Consider the following 18,407-nt stretch of genomic DNA (forward strand, 5'->3'; position numbering starts at 1 on the left):
CCAGTGTTCAGTACAATGGGGATGGAAGGTTGAACTGCAATAGTCATTATTTAAGTCTTGGATTATTGGAGGGTTGAACTGTCTCCTAAGTCAACTGTGTTCAGGACAGACAGAGACTTCACACATTTCCACATGTACCTTGCCAGAATTGCTAAGGGATGGAGCTGGGTTCAGGGTCAAGTTTATACGAGTTGTGCTGAGATTTGTGTGTTTAAACCTCTTGTCTCAGGAGATGCAGAGACATTAAAACATTTAAACATCCGCTAAGCTGCTGAAGGATGAAGTTCAAGGTTAAGGTCAGGTACCTCAGAGTCTGTAAAAATCTGTGGGAGTTGTGCAGAGTTGTGTGTGTTTGCCTTCCCTCACAGCCAGCCTATCTTTGGCTTAGTGTGTGGGTGACGTTATGTTAAGTGGGTGTATTTGCCTTCCCTCAATGCTGGTAGGTTGGAGTTATGACATTAAAACATTCGCACATGCACTTTGCCAGAGAATGAGGGATGTACAAGTACAAGGTTAGGGCCTCTATAAAATGTGTGGGAGTTGTACATACTGTGTGTGTTTGCCTTCCCTCGAGTTGATGCTGGTAGGTTGGAGTTATGCTGATGTGTGCTTCCCCTCGACACTGGCCTATCTTTGGCTGCTGTGGGTCAGAGTTGTACTCAGTTGTGTGTGTTTGCCTCCCCTCCACCCCGGCCTATCTTTGGCTGGTGTGTTTGCCCAGAAGGCCTGGGCCATGCCAGCAGGTCAGACTGTTGTCTGGTTTCGCTGAGGGGAGAGACAGTCCTTAGTCTAGTGATTGTAGCTGTTATTGAAGTACAGTTCAGTTCAGTTTTAACACTGTCTGATATCTGTAACGGTATAGCCGATACAACCGACCTTTGTCAATATGGAAGGCACACTCTAACTACAGGTACTTATAGGCCATTATTCATTAAGCTTTTAATCCTGTTGTCTTTTTCAAGTTATAATAGTACAGTAAAGGAAAAAAGTCTGCCTGTTTTACTTAAGGTAACGTTACTAGTAGTTATTTGGCACCAAATTTGTATTCATTAAGGAGTTATTATAGTAGTTAGGCAGCAGGGATTAAATAGACAGCAAATTGTCTGTAGGAGGGCATTCTTGTCTAGATCTCAGTACTGTTATAAAAAATGTAGTAGTTTTCTTGTGTGAAACATGTCTGTAGCAGGGCACCTTTTCTTGCAATTGTCTTAGACTTCTGTAGTTGTGAAACATTTAAGCCCAGCCCAGTGCCGTGAACCGTTCCATTGTTTTACACCTGCCCAACCAGCCGGACCACTTCTTTTGGGGAACACCCAGATCTAGACCACATCACAGACTACAGAAACAACATGGACACCGGACACTGAGAGCTGTACAGTCTTACCTTACCTGGCACAGGTACAGTTTTGTCTCACCTGGCAGCTGAACTTGCCTTTCGTGTGCAAACACACCTGTCCCTGGGACTGCCAGGTGTGGCCAGGTAAAGCTGACACCTCTTAAACCAGGTGAGCAAAGACTCAGGTGACATGCTGTCACTTGTCATGCCCAGGTGACACATACATTGTACATGTATGACGCAAGTGACACATGTGACATACCGATACGACCAGCTCATAGCTTTCCCAAGGCTTTTTTAGATTCAAACCCAGAATTTTTTGTTGTTTTTGTCCTACTTTGTTGTCAGAGAAATGCAACATGACCCAGTTTTTACTTATTACATATAGCACGTTGTACACTTTTTATAGTAGTTCAAGGTTTTCTTTTCGTCTTTTTTCCTTCTTGTGTTAAAGGTTTTCTTTTCATTTTTTTTCCCTTCTTGCGTTTCTCTGGACCTGTCATTCAGCCGACCACCTGTTTGAGAAATGGCAGAGGTAACAGCGATTTCTGAGGGGGGGTCTGACGTACCCCCCTCCCAGCACCCCGAGGTACCCCCCTCCTTTCCGGACTCGGATACACCCCCTCCTGCTCAGAGCACAGTGCAAAGTGACAGTCAGGCTGGAAATACATGTGCAAATGTCAGCCCTGCAAACCAGAATCTTAGCTGTACGGATGTGAACTCTATAACTAGTATAAGTCTGGAGGAGCAAACAGGCAACAAGCATGGAGGCAGCAGTGACGAATGTGTGGAGGAAAAACTGGAGAAAGATGAAGGGAGCACAAACACAGGAAAATGTACTGCAAACCCCCACAGTCACAGCTGTACAGATGGGAACTCTATAAGCCTGGAGAAGCCAGCAAACAAGCATGGAGGCAGCAGTGGCAACTGTAAGGAAGAACTGAGGAAAGATGGAGGCAGGAGTAACGAATGTGTGGGGGAAGAACTGGGGACAGATGGAGGAAGCGCAAACACGGGAAAGTGTACGAATGGAGAACCACCTCACACCTGTGCTGCACCTGGGGAAGAACTGCCACACACCTGTGCTGATGAACACCTGCAGGAGGCAGGTGAGACGTCACCTGGCCGGACACCGGAGGAGCAGTACGAGAACCTTTACACCTGTCTGCAGGTGGCCAGGATGCCAGGTGAGTTCAGGTGACAGGTGGGCAGGTGACATTTACATCTGTTTACAGGTGGCCAGGATGCCAGGTGAGTTCAACTGGACAGGTGATATTTACATCTGTTTACAGGTGGGCAGGTGGAACAGGTGACAGCTGGGGCAGGTGACAGATGGGACAGGTGACAGATGGGGCAGGTGGGCAAGTGACAGGTGGGACAGATGACTGGTGATATTTACACCTGTTTACAGGTTGTCAGCTGGGACAGATGGCAGGAGGGAAGGTGATATTTACACCTGTCTAAAGGTGGCTAAGGTGCCTGGGAGGGTTCAGGTGAACAGGTGACAGGTGGGTTGGGTTGGCAGGTGACATTTGGTGGTGCCTATCTTAGGATACGGACAGTGAGAGTTAGTGTCTGTTTCAGTTGATAGACAATGATAGTCAGGATCAGTGCCTAATGTTCTCTTTTATTCACTCAGTTATCCAATACTATCTCAGGTAGTTAGAGCTGTTAACAGCAGTGAAACTTGTCAGCCAAACGTTACTGTGTGAAAGTCTGTGGTACCAGGTCAGTGATTGCAGTATCATTAAGTGTATAACAGACTGTTTTAACGGCAGTTTGGAGCCGAAGGGCTTCAGACCAATCAGAGCATAGCAGGGAAGATGGGGCCTAACCTGGGGGATCGACATGCTGTAGCTGTGTGTCAACTAGGACCTGTATGATAATGGGGAATGAAAGACCTAATTAATTACACATTAATTTCATGCTCTTGCAAGCTGTCAATGAAATATATGTCAGGGTGATAAATTTCTACTAGTTGTATTGTACAATAACAGTGATACAAGTCTAGCATCTTGAATTACATGCATCTACAGCTGTTTACTAGTGCGATACTACTATCTAGTGCGACAAGAGCCCAGGAACATTGGAGTGTAAAGGCCTATGCAATGTCTCTATGATGTGATTGAGTATTAGTCTCAGTGGAAGTGTTCCAGTGGCCTAATCCAACTCTGTTTTATCTGATGTGTGCAAATGTTTGGGTTTAGTGTAATATAGATTGGAGCCTACAGCACTATATATGAATGAATAAATGAATGGATGGATGGATGGATGGATGGATGAATGAATGAATGAATGAATGAATGAGTGAGTGAGTGAGTGAGTGAGTGAGTGAGTGAGTGAGTGAATGAATGAATGAATGAATGAATGAATGAATGAATGAATGAATGAATGAATGAATGATTATTTTCGTGTTATTGCGACCATATGTCGCCCATCCCATATAGGCTTATAAGGCACCGACAATTATAAAATCATAACAACTCAAAAGGTAGAGAGAGTCAGAATCAGATATAACATAAATTATAACGTAACATAGTATATAAGTAAATAAATACTGGAAATTAAGTAGTACTGGTCATAATACAGAAATCAAATATATGAGTGTTAGTCTCAGTGGAAGTGTGCAACTGGCCTGTGTGTGTGCTGGCTGTGAGTAGGGTTAGTGTTAGATTGGAGCCTACAATACTATAATCATATAAGGGTTAGTCTCAGTGGAAGTGTGCTACTGGCCTGTTGACCCTATGGTTCCATGTGAAAGTGCACCGCAGGCCCAGCGCCCAATCAAACGTGCTGGAAACTGTGTCAGCCATTCCCCCATACAACTGCATTTTGCATATCGGGTTTCATTTTACAGATAGGGTTTCACTGTTTGACATGATTTGATTTATTATTATACTGTAGTCTATAAACAGATATACAGCCAGGGGCTGTCTAACTGCCCAGAGGCTATTATACATTTGTAAAGGGCTAGCCGGCATAAGGCCACACCAATTTAATTTGTTGGTTCTCAGATTTTTTCCGAAAAAATATGAAGCGACAGGGCGAAAAAAATAAAAATAAAAACAGGTCTAGGCATCCTATTATAGCCCCAAATGCTACGATATGAGCCATGAAGTCAACAAAAAAGGCTGGGTTAAAATTTAAAGTATAAATTTTGAACTTTTAATCAAACCACTGCATTGATAGATGGAAAAAAACTGTAACAACTAGGAAGAAAAGGAATTTCCTCAACTGTATGATCAAAATATGAGCATTTTTGAGTTGATTCAGAACCAGAATCTTTTTTTTTTTTTCAAATCAGAAAAAAATGAAGAGGCGAATCCGAGAACCAACAAGTTAAATTGGTGTGGCCTAACTAGACAATGTCGGTTACAACTCAGATACATTAACATACTATACATTAGATAACAGATAAGTCATTCTAACTACGGAGGCGGCCTGTGTTATTAGCCTAACGTTTCTCATTATTGCTGAAATTACACAATCGCAACGTACCACAATTTGGAGGAATATTTTCTAGACGTGTCTGTAGGGATATTGGAAGCTGTGTAGTAGCGACAGAAGAGTTATTTATGAAGGCACCTACAGTCCCCATTCCGCTGTATGACCTTGTTGTTTCTAGTGACCTTGTCGTTCATACCCAACTTTCCACCATCGGTTCCGCATGTATTATTCATCGCGCCATGATTGCTCCTGCCGCCCTCCCATCCATCTAAGCTCGGGGCTTATACACGATTTATGGCAGCAAGCATCCCTGCACTTCAGCCTGGACCTGCCAGGGGGCTCTGCATGTACATGTATTATGCATCGCGCCATGATTGCTTCTGCCTCCCTGCCATCCATCATCTAAGCCTGGGCTTATACCACGATTTATGGCAGCGGTTATACCTGCACTTCAGCCTGTACCTGACAGGGGGCATCGCGCCATGATTGCTTCTGCCGCCCTCCCATCCATCTAATCCTCGGCTTACATGTATACCGCGATTTATAGCAGTGGTTATACCTGCACTTCAGCCGGGACCTGCCAGGGGGCTCTGCATGTACATGTATTATGCATCGCGCCATGATTGCTTCTGCCGCCCTCCCATCCATCTAAGCCTGGGGCTTACATCACGATTTATGGCAGCAGGCATCCCTGCACTTCAGCCTGGACCTGCCAGGGGGCTCTTCAAAGCAGGACCGTTAGCATCACACGTTGTAGTTACACGTCTGTCATGCAGGTTACAATGTCGTTGTTTTGAAGGCTTCATTTTTTTCAACATTATCCTTTGCTGTTTTTCTTTGCTCGTTAATTGTTTATCACAGCCAGTTTTATATACATGTACTAGGGGAATAGATTTAATAGAATTAGAATTAGCAAAAAAAAGAAAACATTGGCCTTGTTGGATCCACTGCCAATGTTCCCTCAGACCCACCCATTTTTTCATAATGGCATCTGTGAATATGGGGGTCCTGGGTATAACATATAATTAGTAGTATTATAATTAGTAATACATCCATAGCTCAGTTTTAATTACTAGCACAGATGGCATGTAAAAGGGCAGATTGCGTGTAAAATTGGTTGCATGTAAAACATCGAAGCTTCACAAATGGACTGGAATATCCGTCAGACTGTCTGGCACCACTCCCAGCATGCATTGCTCCAGGCACCTTGTCAGAAACACTGGCCTTAATTCGTTAGTGGAGACGTATTTTCTGGTCATGGATAATTAAATAAAGAAGACATGTTTTCTTTTGACGGATAATTAACTAACGAACAACATATTTTCCTGTGGCTCGTAATTGATTTTGAGGAAGAAATATCTTCTTGTGGTTCATAATTAACTAATTTAAAGAGAATGTACGTCGGTGAAGATTAGACATCCAGGTAATTTTGAAGATTTGGGGAAAAAAAAACAGTTACTCAGGCAACTGGATATGATTTTGGAAACCGTGTCAGCCATTTCCCCCATATAACTACATTTGCAGAGAGGGTGCAAATATTTTCCTTTGATGGATAATGAACTAACAAAGAAGTATCACTCCTGTGGTTCATAATTAACTAACAAAGAACTAAGTGCAGTTCCAGATATCACTTTTGTGTAGTATTGTGTTAAGTTGTGAAGGTTATAGTGTCATATCCCACTATATCAGTTACAGTCAGTTTTTAGAGAAAAAAATTAGTCGATCAGTTTAAGAATTTGAGTTAATCCTCAAGTGCATCCTAATCCACCATCAGCCAAAAAAAGTCAGAGTAGGGTCGGCAGGTTTTTCTAGAAATTGGTCGGGAAACAGGAAACGTAACATTTTTCTTCCCAGGCATCATCTCCCAGTTCATCAGTTCCAGTCAGTTCCAGAGATCAGTTGATCAGTTTCAGAGTTCGAGTTTATCCCAGATAATCCCCAAGTGCATCCTAATCTCCCCTCATCCCAGCTGCAGGGTTGATTCTAATAAACCTGCGATTATAAACCACTTACTGGTTCCTATTATTATGTCTGACCTTCACGACCTTCAGGAGAAAAATGGCCGCCCAAAGCTGCACCTGATTCCATCTGTATGCTAATGAGGCCTTTATCAGTCATTATACATGCATAGTCTGGATACAGTAACAAAGGGAAATATGTATAACTTAGTCTTCATGCATTAACAATTAGAAAACATGTCATTTACTCATAATTACTTTGGCATTAGGATATATGATCTGGTTTGATAAGTGAGGGTAACAAAACTGAAGGGCTGAAGTACAGTCATTGTGATAAAGCCAGTGTTAGCATGTATGTCAAGTACATGTAGTTACATACAATGTATCTGCCTGTTCCAACAAATTACAAACATGTACTGTAAGTAAATACACATTTCTGCATCATGTAACATAATGTAACTGACAGTCTTGTTTTTTAACTTCTGCATTTAAGTTGTACTTTTGGGAAGTACATGTATAATACAAATTTTCATTGACAGTAAAATTCAAATTACATTGATTCAATAGTTAGTATCCAGTATTTGATTGAAGTAACTGTCACAGTAATTTTGAAATGTTCATTCAATTTGATAAGAAAAAGACCTACTGTGCAGGGAATGTGACTGTGTAAATAGCTCAGTAAAAAACTGCAAAGTGGACAATAAATCAGAATTTTGAAAGTATTTTGAAAAAGAATAGAGCAAAATAGAAGTAATTATTATTCTAACAAATTGTTTCTATACAATGTAACAATAAGTTATATGTCACAGATGTGGCCTAAACATAAACATCACATTTTATACATTGTAGCAAATCTGGTGTAGCGAATGGTTCGGCTCCTCTGGTGGAATGAATGGCAGCTGTGTTGCCATGGTGATATCCGTCCCCTGGGTGACATTCTGTGTTGCCATGGCAACAGTGGTCTCTAAGGAGACGGTGTGTATATTCTCTGGAGGCGGCTGTCTGGGCAGATGGATGGTTCTCTGTTCTGGGGGCGTGAAATGTACAGCAGTGATACATACTCATACACCTGCACTGATACATTTGTACCTGTCTCAGGTACAGTCACACATGTACACCTGTCTTAGGTACACACACATCTCAGGTGAAATGTACAGCAGTGATACATACTCATACACCTGCACTGATACATTCATGTTTCATGTGTACACCATCACTCACCTTAAGGAAAATAAAAGAAATTTACCCCTCTTACAATATACGTGTATGTCACATTCTAGTTATTAAAAGAAATGGAACAAAGTTGACATTATGTATTATGTATATAACATATTATTCTTATATACTAACATGGTTGTTGTTATATTACTGTGAGCATGACCCATGAAAAGCCTGTCTTTTGTTTCGCCTCCAATCTGCCGACTGAATCTGCCGTGTTGTTGCATAATTGATGAGCTGTGATTGCTCAATGCCTGCTGCACTGGTTAGAGCTGGTTAATATATATATGCCTCATAGTCATAATGTACAAAACACTTACTCAAGCAACTGGATAGATTTTCAAGTAGCAACCAATTACCTCTACTTTTCAGTCACTGTCTGTAACTGCCACTGTCCAGTGCTGATCTGCCATCACTTCAGTCTGGAATATTCAGCAGTTTCCATATGCTGTAATACATGTACCCCATGTGGTGTGAGTTGTTCCCCAGTGCTGGGTTAGTGTTTAGTGCTGCAGCGGAGGGCCCTTTTGCCTAAGTTATGGTAATGAACACGGCTCCACATTTACATGGAGAGATGTATAGTATTGTAGGAACCATAGGGGGGAAATATAGCGCCTTCAGGCCTGAAAAATAAAATCTGCTGGTTGTCATGTACAATAAAGCACTAAACTGGAAGAGCAACTTCAAACTTAACACAGAAGGGAAAACCTGTACCTGATAGTAAACTGGGGTATAATAAAGGCATTTGTATTTGTAGACAAGCTTCTCTCCTAGCTGTCAGTGTTCATGCTGTTTTCAAGGGGAGATTGTGTTCCTAAGTGTCTTCAGAATGAGATGAAGGAATTGCTTTCCTATGTCCTGAGGTTGTTTGCAAACAGGACTGTAGCCTGATTCTGTAGCTTCCATGGTGCTGATGTGCCATCACTTCAACAGGAATATCCAGCCTTGCTGTTTTAAAGAAAAGATTTTGTTCTAAACTTTATGCAGATGAATTAAGGACATGCTTACTATAATATGTTGTTGGCAAACAGGACTGTAGCTTATTCATGCAGTTTCCATGGTGCTGATGTGCCATCATTTTAACTGGAATATTCAGCCTTGTGTGGAGCAGAATTCCCACCAAATTTATTATATGGAATATCCAAAGATTTTAGTTCTCAACTGTCTGCAGATGAAGGAAATGCTTTGGTTGTTTGCAAACAGAACTGTAGCTTATTCATGCAGCTTGCATGATGCTGATGTGCCATCATTTCAACTGGAATATTCAATACATATTTCCAAGCACAGATTTAGTTCTCAACTGTCTGCAGATGAAGGAAATGCTTTGGTTGTTTGCAAACAGAACTGTAGCTTATTCATGCAGCTTCCCTGGTGCTGAATTCCCTCCACTTCAGCTGTAATATCCAGCCTTGTTTGGGGCTGAATTCCCTCCACTTCAGCTGTAATATCCAGCCTTGTTTGGGGCTGAATTCCCTCCACTTCAGCTGTAATATCCAGCCTTGTTTGGGGCTGAATTCCCACCATTCCATCTGGAATATCCAGCCTTGTTTGGGGCTGAATTCCCTCCACTTCAGCTGTAATATTCAGCAGCCTCTCTGACTCATCCTTGCCTATGACATCACCAATGATTCCCCTCATTTTTCCCAGTCCCCACATTTTCCTGAGCTTTATAAGCAGTGTAGATCCGGATCCAGCCCAGAAATCCCCCTGAGATCCCAGAAATCTGTGATCCGACCAGCTTGGTGCTCAGCCGTGCGTTTGCATGTTCAGGAATTCCCGGTGGAACGGGGACCCCCTGCGAAGCTTGCATTTTTCATGATTTCTGTGGACAGAGCGAAGGGAATACAGTAACAGTCGTGCGTGTGCAGGGAATGGGGAGAATTCCGGCCTGCCCTGCGGAAATGTGAGGATTCCGGCTGTTTTTTCTCCGTTGGGAGGGCGTCAGGCCTTTCGGATCCATGTTTTCCTTCACTGAGCACCCTCTTCTCTCCAAAACCACGGGCAGAATCATGGAGGCCTGGGCACGCATCAAGAAGTTCATAGGTGAGCAGTACACATAGGTGTGCCGTAAAATAACACAGAGGTTTACCGTATTATAATAATATAGGTATGTCAGGTAACACGTAGCCTCTTCAGGACCATATACAATGTAGGTATAACATATAAGTGTATCAAATAACACATAGATGTATTGAGTAACACATAGGTGTGTGGTATGATAATATATACAGTGTCATGTAGGTGTGTCAGGTAGCATGTAGGGTTGTCAGGTAATACGTAGCTTTTTCAGAATCATATAGGTATCAGGTTACAACTGTATACAGGTAACATGTACATGTAAGTGTATCATATAACATTAGGTGTATCGAGTAACACATTATTAGGTGTATTTAGTCAGAAGGTATCATTTTCTGTCCACATATATCTGAGGTGATGATACATCTATTAGTATTAGGTGTGCTGTGTGATAATACATGTACATACTATAGGTATGTCATATAATATAACATAGGTTTGTCAGGTAACACGTAGCGTTTTCATGACCATATAAGTCTGGCAGGTAACATGCTGTGTGATAATAATATAGGTGTGCCTGTTAGAATTCAAAGGTGTGTTAGGTAACATATTACATGTACGTAGGTGTGTTAGGACCACATAGGTAACATGTTAGTGTATCAGATAACATTAGGTGTATCGAGTAACACATTATTAGGTGTATTTAGTCAGAAGGTGTTGTTTTCCACATGCGTATTTCTGTCAGGAATTCTGTCCCATGAGCCCCACATGAGAGAGGAAGAGATTTTCTGTACAAAGATTCCAGGAATTTTCCGTGGCCTTATTTAGTGGTTAGAAATGTTTGGCAAAGAAGGGAACTGTAGTGTTAGAATTGAGCTCTGTGTGGAAAGGCTTTGTTTTGAGACTGTTTATGAAAATCAGACATCATCTTCACTGCTGTGCTGTATTTATTATACAGTGATTATGCAGGAATAATGTTATTGTATAAAACATGAAGTCAGTAATGTTTAGCAGGCACAGGAATGGTCATAATGTGGATACATATTTTTGGTCAAAGATTATTTTCACCATCCTGCTATATATATCATACTGTGCTTATAAATCTATATTTAGGAATATTGTATAAACCATTTTTACTATTCTATTTTTATTATTGTACCTATATTTAGCCAAGAAGGTTTCAAGACTGAAAAGCATCATTTCATCAGTGTTATGTGAAGATACATTTTGTATCATTATATAGTTACATTTTCTGTCCAAGATCAGACATTACATTCTGCTGTATGCTTACTGCTAATATTATAAACCATGTCACCCATATTGTCCCCCAGTCCATTGGGCTGTAATCAAGCGTGCAGCTGAGATTTACCCACATTAACCATGCAGACTGGTGTCCCCACATGCAGACCCTTGTAACCACATGCAGACTGGTGTCCCCACCTGCAGACCCTTGTCACCACATCAACCATGCAGACCCATGTACATGTAACCACATGCAGACTGGTGTCCCCACATGCAGACCCTTGTCCCCACATGCAGACTGGTGTCCCCACATGCAGACCCATGTAACCACAGCAGGGGGAGGAATAACATTCAGATTCATATTTTTATTTCCACTGACGTAGAAGGACTACACATCAATATGTAACAGTCTAGGTCTGAGTCATTTACACTGTGACTATGATACAGCATAAAAACAAATGCAAGGGTTAAAATTATAACATTATGGTTAAACAATGTTATAGGATCAGGCTTTGCTCAGATGGGATGGGGTTTCATAAATTTGTTGGTGTCTTCATGTTCTTATCCTGACTGTTGGTTTATAAGTTTATTACTGATATTCCTGTATACATGTATGATGGTTGTGGAATACAGTCATGCCTGACTACATCTGTTGGAACAGAGAGGATTTTCATGTCATAGAAATTAGCTTGTTTGTTGCGGTAGTGTCCCATACCTGGTTTGTTTTCAAGTCATATGTCAGTGCTTAACATGTACTAGTCAGATCTACAATGTCATGTTCTTTCATTCTAGTTTTGATTTAATATACATGAATGTTTAACATGCGCTGGCTGTTGGGAAATTGTATCATGTTTATAGTCTGAGCTTTTTTGTCTTAATATATAACATTTATACACATGGAACATGGCTGGTGTAACATTACAGCATGGTTACCCCAGAGGGAATTGCACATAGTTACATGTACATTATGATATATATCATTTCTTTCATTCTGTTTGGCTTAGTAATACAATTTTTTTATTTAACATTTATTCACATGGAAGATGGCTAGTGTAATGTTACAGCATGGATTGAGCCCCGAGGGAATTGTACATTTTAGTCAGAGTTACATGTCATGTACATTATGATATATATATCATTTCTGCCATTCTGTTTGGCTTAGTAATACATTTTCATTTTTTTATATAACATTTAAATACACATAGAACATGGCTAGTGTAATGTTACATGTACGTATATACATTATGATATATATCATTTCTTTCATTCTGTTTTGCTTAGACTAAGGAATACCTTAACATTTATATCTACCTTACACTGCCTCAGGTGTAATGTTACAACATGGATAGCTCAGAGGGAATGGTTACATGTTTGTAGTCAGAGTTACATGTACATTTACAATATCTGACTTTTTTTTAAATTCTGTTTGGCTCAGTAATAAGGCTTACATTAACATTTATACACACTGGCTGGTGTAATGTTACAGCATGGATAGTCCAGAAGAAATTGTAGATGTCAGAGTCAGAGTTACATTCTGTTTTGCTTACGTACGTAGTAATACGTTAACATTGGTCATGATGCACATGGCACAAGCTGGTGTTATGTCAGCCCAGAGGGAATTGTACAATGTTTTAGCAAACATGCCTCCAGTTTGTTCTGTTGTCCTTGAAGCAAAGGTCATGAATAATTGTTCACTTAACATGCAGCTACCTGGGGGGGGGGTAATAGGTGTTGGAATAAATACATATTATGTATTACCTATGTATACATATCCAGGCGTTGATTATGTTGGTGGAATGGGGCTGATATTTCAGGCAGTGGCAGGATTTGGGTTGTCTTTATTCAAATTGCAACAACAGCACACAAGGGAGCAAATGTACTAGGCAGCAGATTTAGTATAAAAACACCGGGACCTAGCACAGCAATAAATGCATACTGTACAATAAATACTGTCATCACAGTAATACAGTAAATAATGCTGAAACAGTAATAAATGATAATACAATACAATGCAATTATGCAGTTGTCTGTAATACAGCAACTAAACACTTTAGTTCAGCTTGAAGGGATGGTGAATAGTTTTTATATTGTAATTTCTGTGTGATATTTTCAGAAGTTACAGTGAAAAGCCACATCAACTCAATAATATGTCTCCATTCTTAAATATATCATAGTTTCATATTTATCATGAGAACAAACTTTACAAAGACCTGACGGAAAAAGTTGCTGACGGAAAAAGTTGCTGACTTTTCCCTCTGATCTTCATGTTCACTTAATATCATTTTCTAATGAAAGAACTTAATGTTATATGGCCTAAGCACCAAGTTGAAGGTAACAGTCATTAATACGTGGTTAAATTTTTCCTGCCATTTCCAAACTATGTTTTCTTCGGGTGATTTGGATGAAAAGTGAGTCTGATAAGACAACCCTCAGATTTTTGACTGTTATTATTTATCTGTGATTATTTATTTATTTCACCAGGGAAAATAGCAACGTTTTGTCTGACACCAGCTGTGTAGACTCTCATACTCTGTTTGGATGAGGCAGAATTATAAAACTAGCAACCAGAAGAACTGTAATTTTGCCTGTATTCTGTACGCCTAATCTTGTACTGATCAAAGCTCTAGTTTGTGACATTTCAATGTCCATCATCAGCTTGTCCTGAATGACAGTGTGAAAGTAATTTTGTCACAGAAGATGGTATCATATTGTGTAGTTTGTTGTCTCATCACCCACGTCCTCATGAGGTCTTCTTTATGCTCAGGAATGTGTTCAGGATTTAGGCAGTGTTTCTCAAGGTCAAACAGATAACACAACTCTCACGCAAGGTCAAATAGTCGACTGTGAGAGTGGATTTACGTTACAACATAATATTTTCACTGTCAGCCGTGATACTGGATGATGTAGAGTATACAAGAATTCCAGGCTGTTATGTACTAATTATGTAAGAGTCTCATGCCACCAGTGCTGAGCTCCTGATGTTTGGGTAACAGGACATGTTGTCCCCTCCAGCGTTATTATGAATTCTCTGGCACGCGTTATTACGGCGTTATTACAGATTCTCCGGCGAGCGTTATTATGATGTTTTTTTATTATGACGTGAATTCCCCAGGTTGTGACAAATCCTCTCCAGAATTCCGCTGATGCCAGCTGCATGCTGGGAGGATTCCGCTCGCGGCGGCGTTTCGACATCCGATTTGTTACCGGTTCCGTGATCTGTTACCAGTTCTGTGACAGTTCAGCTGAGCTGATTGCGAATTGTTCACATGAATCAGGCAGAGCTGAAGCCGGTTCTGACAGGAAATATAATTACTGGGACTATCTGTGACAGGATGCCTGCTGAACATGCATGCTGAGCGGGGAACAATGAGTTTGTCACTGCGTGTGAAAAATTTCATCTTGATCTCTAATTGTTCATTTTATGATGATATCAGAAACCAATTATTTACCGTTGATGCTAAAATAGAAAATTTACCAAAAAGAAGTAGGGGAAGTTTATACCATTGAGCTTCATGTGCAAGTTTTCCTTCAAGCTTTCATGTTCATTCTCATGGTTCATTTTATGTTAGAATATCCGTGAACAAATGTAGATGAATTCATGCGAACAGCTGAACAAAAAAAAAGTGGACGCCATCAGAAATGCCGTTTCAACCGTTTATTTTCCTGTCCTTGTATTGATTTTGTTGACAGTTTAAGATGAGGAATAATCACACTAGGAATAAATCTGTACCAGCCTGACACACGTGGCTTTGGGTCCTGCCAGGATGTGATTAAACCCTGGTCTGGATGAGAAAAATGCTGCTGTTTCATCATTACTGGATCAGCCGGCTGGCTACATAAGGCCACACCAATTCAATTTGTTGGTTCTCAGATTTTTTCATTAAATGTATGAAGCGACAGGGCAGAAAAAAAATTAAGATAAAACAGGTCTAGGCATCCTATTATAGCCCCAAATGCTACGATAGCAGCCATGAAGTCAACACAAAAGGCTGGATTAATATTTAATCAATGAATTTTGAACTTTTAATCAAACCACTGCATTGATAGATGGAAAAACTGTAACAACTAGGAAGAAACGGACTTTCCTCAATGGGTGGGGGCAAAATATGAGCATTTTTGAGCTGATTCAGAACCAAAATCTTTTTTTTTTGCAAATCAGAAAAAAATGAAGAGACGAATCCGAGAACCAACAAATTAAATTGGTGTGTCCTTTAGTGGATCAGCCGACTGGCGGGCGGGAACATTGATCGTGACAGGCTCGTTATTGTGGCAGACGATCAATAATCAGGTATGCTAATTAGGGCATGACTACACAAGGGGTCAGAGGTCATGCTGACCCAGTGCCAGATAGTGCTGTGTGTGCGTTTTGCAAAGCTGATCGTCTCTGGGATTCTCAAGTTGAACTGGTTAGAATGTCAGAACCTGGACAATATCACCACAAAATGGAGAACAATGTTGTATGCAGATTGTTCCTTGCCTGTTTTCCTGATGACCCTGAGTTTTATATTTTATTTATTTATTAAAGTTGACAGATTTAAAATATATAAATCCAATATCACATTTCTAACTTATCAATGAATTTGGTATCCTGAAATATGATCAGCACCAAGGACAGACATGACGGTAGTTCTGGGTTTTAGGATTTTAAGTATATTTTTTACTTCTCGGATGGTTATATGATATATGTATTATTCTGAATGCTTCATGTAGTGTAGTGATTTTATAATTTGCCAGATAAATAGAATAGCACTTTACAAGCTTTAGTGATATAATGCAACTCGATGTAACAGCAGCAATATCAGCACCATGGACAGAACCTTGTAGTGTCTTCTACAATGACTGTTGTATACGGAGCTGTGCTTTATACCGAACCAGGCTTCATCCAATCTATCCTTAGGTTGTTTGCCAACGGGACTGTAGCTTGATTACTGCAGCTTCCATGTTGCTGATGTGCCATCACTTCAGCTGGAATATTCAGCCTGGGGCAAACCTACATTTTTGGATTCACAGAGACTATCCAGAACCGTGCCTGATCCTAACCCTAACTCATTCAGGCATAGAACTAGACAGGCACAGTTCTGGGTATAATAGAGACTATCCAGAACCGTGCCTGATCCTAACTTGAACCCATTCAGGCATAGAACTAGATAGGCACAGTTCTGGGTATAATAGAGACTATCCAGAACCGTGCCTGATCCTAACTTGAACCCATTCAGGCATAGAACTAGATAGGCACGGTTCTGGGTACAATAGAGACTATCCAGAACCGTGCCTGATCCTAACCCTAACCCATTCAGGCACAGAACTAGACAGGCACGGTTCTGGATAGACTGATGACTTGCCATGACACAGTATGACACAGAGTCCTGTTCTCTGCCCCTGATTTGTGTAATCCTGTTACGTTGCTATAATCTGATCATGTTGAGCTTGTATCAGTCCTGCGAGAGCCTCCATGCGTCACAAAGCTTTTAGTCTAACAACGTGATTCACCGAGATTCCATACAGCAGGATACGTGACTTTGCCTCACCCCCGCCCCTGACTGTTCATCGTGTAACGCTGATGCTGAAACATGTCGGAAATACGCCAAAAAGCAGTTACTCAAGCAACTGGATATGATTTTGGAAACGGTCAGGCGTTTCAGCTAGTATCCACTAGCTTTCGTCAGTGACTGAGAGACCAGAGGAGAAATGCAGGTTTATAAGCACAAACTATTAATGGAAACATGTCGGAAATAAATACCTGCTGTGCAGAATAAACACCCCTGGGGAGTTATGGGATAATAATGACCACGGGGGCGTTATTGTTTACCAAAGCCTGCACATATTTCCTGGAAGTGAATTTTCCAGTTGGCTGCTGTCCAAGCCCCTTTACTGTGCCGCCGGCCGCCTGATGAGATTTGGGCTCTCAGCAGGATAAAATCATCGTCATAACTCAGTTATACGGACTGATCAGTCACAAGGCCCCATAGCTGCTCCCATGAGACAATTCCTGACTGATGAGATTTGGGTTCTCAGCAGCACAAAAGGATAAAATCATTGTCATAACTCAGTTATACGGACTGATCAGGTGCAAGGCCCCATAGCTGCTCCCTGGGGACTGATCATGCAATGGCATTACACAAGGCCCCATAGGTGCCACTGAAGATATCATGCGTTGGACATGATGTACACAAAGGCCCGTACATGTCCCAGTGGGATTTGTTGCCGCGTCTTGCCACTATTTCACGATCCAAGACAGATCAGCCTGAGGCTTATCTTTCATGTTAGACATCGCATTGAACAGTTTGCTGCTGGGATAGCCCTGAGATGCTGTTATAGTTCCCCCCATCATTCCTGCACCTCCATGCAGTAGCAGACATCTCTCCCACCGGCTAGCCTGGATAACATCATCCCACTAGACAACACATTAGTCAGTGTAAAACCTTCCTGCTGCTGGGTTAGTCCTGAGATACTGTTTACAGCATTGTTCCTGAACCTCCAAGCAGTAGTAGGCTTCTCTCCCACCATCATGCCTGCCTGGATAACATCATCCTGCATTTGATGAGTGTAGCCCTGAGCTAGCCCTGAGGTGCTGTAACAGTTAAAGCTCCCACCATCCTGCCTGCACCTGTACGCTGTAGCATGCCTGGATAACGTCATCTGCCAGACGTCACATCAATCAGAGTAAAACCTGCCTGGGTTAGCCCTGAGATGCTGTAACAGTTATAATATCCACTATCCTGCCTGAGATGCTGTTATGGTTCCTGCCATCTCGTGCCTGCACACCTCTACACAGTGGAATGCCTGGATAACATCATCAGATTCCAACCAGACATCACATTGATCGGTGTACTAAAACCCGCCTGGGTTAGCTGCTAGACTGCTGTAACTGTTATAGCTGCTGTTATACAACTTAGCTCCCACCATCGTGCGCTGGATAACATCATCCCACCAGACATCACATTGATCGCTGTACTAAACCCAGCCTGCAGGGAGTTGGTGACTCAGCGGCTGCATAATTCATGCGGCGGCTCGCTCGCTGCGTCCGTCTGTAGCTGCTGCTGCACACATGGCTGCAGCCCGCCCGTACTGGGCCGTGTACTACGGCAGGTGGGCCGACACCTGCCAGGTGCAGAGGGACACCTGTCCACTCTGCCAGCTCAGGGCCAGGTCGGGGGGAGCAGGTAAGGCTGGGGGCTGGGGGGAACAGG

General features: G+C 41.6%; 1 protein-coding gene across 1 annotated transcript in view; it reads left to right on the forward strand.

The window, feature by feature from the left end:
- The first annotated feature begins 1,202 nt into the window (after positions 1-1,202).
- LOC109466942 (guanine nucleotide exchange factor DBS-like) overlaps positions 1,203-18,407 on the forward strand; it is a 37,072-nt gene continuing 19,867 nt past the window's right edge. Inside the window, exons 1-2 of the mRNA XM_019764815.1 lie at positions 1,203-1,505; positions 1,844-2,523. Coding sequence (XP_019620374.1) covers positions 1,863-2,523 — 661 coding nt within the window. The 5' untranslated portion in view covers positions 1,203-1,505; positions 1,844-1,862. The remainder of the gene's footprint in view (positions 1,506-1,843; positions 2,524-18,407) is intronic.

Source organism: Branchiostoma belcheri, unplaced genomic scaffold (genome assembly GCF_001625305.1).
Source record: "Branchiostoma belcheri isolate BF01 breed outbred unplaced genomic scaffold, Haploidv18h27 scaffold172, whole genome shotgun sequence".
In the NCBI taxonomy this organism is placed as follows: domain Eukaryota; kingdom Metazoa; phylum Chordata; class Leptocardii; order Amphioxiformes; family Branchiostomatidae; genus Branchiostoma; species Branchiostoma belcheri.